We start from the raw sequence: 3,789 nt of genomic DNA on the forward strand, positions 1-3,789 counted from the left end.
GAGAAATAGGGTGTGGAAGGTTTAAAAAAAGTTCTGAAAAAGATTGATTGATGTGCTTGAATAAGGTTGATCAGTGGTAGCTGCTTGGAGCTTACTTTATACCTTAATTAAACTGCCCCGCTCTTTGATTGATGTGCTTGTTTTATCGGAGGTACGTTGCTATCATGGATGATATTTGGAGTAAGGACATTTGGGATCTTATGGCAAGAATTTTTCCTGATGATAACAATGGGAGTCGAATTATTTTGACTTAGGCACGACGAGGTCGCTAAGCATGCAGATCCCGATAGCAATCCTCATAAGATGAGCCTTTTGAATTCGGATAATAGTTGGAAGTTACTTAAGGACAAGGTGTTTGGTGTAGAGCATGGATGTCCTCCTGAATTAGAAGATATCGGAAAACAAGTAGCACAAAAATGCCACGGACTACCTTTAGCTCTTCTAGTGTGCAGGACATCTCTTGAAACTTTCTACAACACGAAAATGTTGGAATGATGTTGCCAAAACTATAAGTAAAATCGTTGCTAGTGAACCAGATAAATGTCTTGGAGTGGTCGCGATGAGTTATAGTTACTTGCCCGATCACCTGAAATCATGCTTCCTTTCTATGGTAGCTTTTCCGGAAGGTTTTGAGGTTGAAACTCATAGATTGATTCAATTATGGGTTGCTGATGGTTTTCTAAGGAATGAAAGGGTCAAAAGCTTGGAAGAAATTGGAAAAGAATGGCTGGAGGATCTTATTAGTAGGAACTTAATAATGGTTATAAAACGGAGACTCAATGGCGAGATGAAAACATGTGGCGTTCATGATCTGGTGCGCGACATGATTTTAAGACAAGCTGAAAAAGAGAAGTTTATGCAGGTAACCAGAATTCATAAAGTCATAAGAAAATTCAATGATTCTGCTTGTAAGCCTTATATTCGTCGTTGTAGTTTCCATTCAACCATTTCTCCGAGTGATTGCTGGAATTCATCCTCTAGTTTCACCCGAACTTTATATTTATTAAATGGACTAAAACTTGTATCGCCCCTTTCTAAACAAGTACCTTTTTTAGCGCGCTTCAAACTTCTAAGAGTGTTGGCAATCCTTCAGTATACTTTCCGAGAATTCCCTCTCGAGTTAACAAAATTAGTACATCTCAGATACCTTGAATTCAACTGTTATGATGATCTTCACAGGTCAGTGTCCGAGCTGTATAATCTGCAAAACTTGGTTTTTGGCGGACACTCTAATTTACCAGTATCGGATATCTGGAAAATGAAACTTTTGAGGCATCTTCAGGTAAGAAAGATCTCTTCTTTTCGTGTTCCATCGAGTAAAGAAGGGTCCGGTTACAAGCTACAAAATCTCGAGGGACTTTCAGATATAAGTATTTCCTGTTGTACTAAGGAATTGTTTACTGGTTTTCCCAATCTAAAGAGGCTGAAAATTCATGGCGCTTGGGCAGAATGCAGGAGAGATATGATTTTCCAGACGCTAAATAACCTTTCGTGTTTAAATAATCTTGAAATATTGAAGATAATCTGCTCCAGAAAATTATACCCGCACCTTCTCCCAAGTAAGTATGCTTTGCCTACATCTCTGAAGAGGTTGACATTAAGATGTACTTATTTACCATGGGAAGACATGGCTAATATTGTAACACTGCCAAATCTCGAAGAGCTTAAAATTAAAGACAATGGATTTAATTTGACGGCGACGTATGGAAATTAAACGATGAAGAGAATTTCAATCAACTTAAGTTCCTCCTAATCGACAGGACAAATCTGAAGCATTGGGACGCTGGCAGTGTTAACTTCCCAATGCTGAAACGCCTAGTTCTGAAACGATGCTTATACCTGGAGGAAATTCCTAAAGATATTGGCGAAATTTGTACGTTGGAGTCAATAGAGTTGCATAACTGCAGAAGTTCTGTTGCAAAATCCGTCAAAGAAATTCAAGAAGAGCAAGAGAGCATGGCGAATGATAACCTTAGTGTTCGCGTCAGCGAGAAACCTTGTGAGATTCAAACTATCTCAAAAAAATACTTCCAAATCAGTTACAGTATATATTTTTCTGTGTTGCTAGTTTACATCCTATAAATTCCCTTTTGGTTGTCTGATAATGATATCTACTGTGAAACAAGGGTGATAACATTGTGTAATACTTCAGCCTTTACACATCTAAAGAGAACAGAAGAATGACTACATAGAGTTTGTTGCTTACTTTAATTTCTCTTCACATTTAACACTTGAAGTTGTGATTCTTTAGAATAACGGAACGTTAATATATCCCCTAAACTCTTCATATGGTTCTATGATGCTTTTAACGTCGTTGATCTGCTTCAAGGATGATGGAGTTTCTTTCCCTTGCAGGGTGGGATTAATAAATATTTAGTTCCAGAAAGCTGATCATATGGTGTTGCGCATAGTTCTATAGCCAGGGGCGGAGCTACACTCTGGTAAGGGTAGTCAATTATATTGTGTATATAGATAAAATATTAGGTTTTAAAGGTATATAACATATATTGAACACCCTTTGTCGAGTATTTTTTTTACTTCTTTCAAATTTGAACACCCTAGAGAAAATTCTTGACTTTGCTACTGTCTATAGCAGAAGCTTGGAAGGTGCAATCACTTATTACTTCATCATTCTCTAGTTTATCTTCTACTATTTATTTGTGTTACATCTAAGTTTCAATAATAACAATTGTGCAACACTAAATCCTATCTACTTTGATTGCAGGAATCAAGGCACCATCCATAGCATCAACAAATAGAAGAAAAGATCGAAGATTTGATGATGCTAAAACAAAGGAAGTCCAGAATTGATGATGCTAAATTAAAGGAAGTCAGGCCATCAAAAAAGAAACCAAATCAGTACCGCCATCTCAGTCTCAATCAAAGGACATCGAGCCTGTCTAACAAGGGAAATATATCAAGTGCAGCTCGAGCATATCATGCCTCTCCTCAAAGACTATATTAGAAGATTGACCAACCAAATCGAAGCCTTAACTCACTCCATGAAATGCGGACATGAAAGAGGAAGAACATAAACGAATCCATCCCATCTAAAGTGTAGGATTGGGAGGCACCCCTTGGGTCAAATCTCTTAGAAGATTCAGTGCCTCAATCAAGATCAATCTGCAACGACTCTAAAACTCTCATTTAAGAAGACTGCCAATCTCAAGAAGAAGATTTACGCAACTACAAACACTGTCTTCTAAGTCTCTCTAGTTCTTAGCACAAACGCTCTATTCTTGAGTTTACAAGTGTCACAAAAGATAGGAAGAGTTAGAACACAAAAGAGAGTTGTGTCAACATCCAAAAATTACTGTAAAGCATCGTTGGTGGTGAACGAACTAATACCATCATTGTTGTAATCCTTTATCAAGATCTAAGAGAACCTTGTGACCCAAGGGAAACTGGACGTAAGTACCACACCGGTACCGAACCAGTATAAAAATTGTTGTGTCTTGTTTAACTTTCAATTCGTTTGATTCGTCTTTACTTTACTTATTTGCTGCGTGAAACCTAGTCGACTAAACTTACATTTAGTCAACCAATTTTTAATAAACCACGATTCACCTTCCCTCTTGTATTTTCAATTAGTATAAGAGTTAGGCTCACAAACATTGCTTAAAATCTAGTGAGAAAAAGATCATGGGATCGGCTACAGTCGTTGGTGCATTGTTTCAAGAAGGAACCTCTCAAGTACTACCACCATATTTCAACATACAATACTTTTCTCATTGGAAAGTGCGTATGGAAACATACACCATGTCACATGATATCAAAGTCTGGCGGGTG

General features: G+C 37.6%; 1 protein-coding gene across 1 annotated transcript; it reads left to right on the forward strand.

The window, feature by feature from the left end:
* Positions 1-607: 607 nt before the first annotated feature.
* On the forward strand, positions 608-2,391 carry LOC104216151 (putative late blight resistance protein homolog R1A-10). The gene is made up of 3 exons (XM_070161243.1): positions 608-1,701; positions 1,761-1,983; positions 2,356-2,391. Exons 1-3 carry the CDS (start codon positions 608-610, stop codon positions 2,389-2,391), a joined length of 1,353 nt encoding a protein of 450 aa, XP_070017344.1.
* The last annotated feature ends 1,398 nt before the right edge of the window (positions 2,392-3,789 follow it).

The sequence above is a fragment of the Nicotiana sylvestris genome, chromosome 11 (genome assembly GCF_000393655.2).
Source record: "Nicotiana sylvestris chromosome 11, ASM39365v2, whole genome shotgun sequence".
In the NCBI taxonomy this organism is placed as follows: domain Eukaryota; kingdom Viridiplantae; phylum Streptophyta; class Magnoliopsida; order Solanales; family Solanaceae; genus Nicotiana; species Nicotiana sylvestris.

Bases quoted from the DNA above. Each gene is read 5' to 3' on its own strand.
- LOC104216151 (XM_070161243.1), top strand. From the start codon at position 608: ATGGTAGCTTTTCCGGAAGGTTTTGAGGTTGAAACTCATAGATTGATT. The intron at 1,702-1,760 runs GTATGGAAATTA...CCTAATCGACAG, and splicing joins GGATTTAATTTGACGGCGAC to GACAAATCTGAAGCATTGGG. The intron at 1,984-2,355 runs GTCAGCGAGAAA...TTTCCCTTGCAG, and splicing joins ATGATAACCTTAGTGTTCGC to GGTGGGATTAATAAATATTT.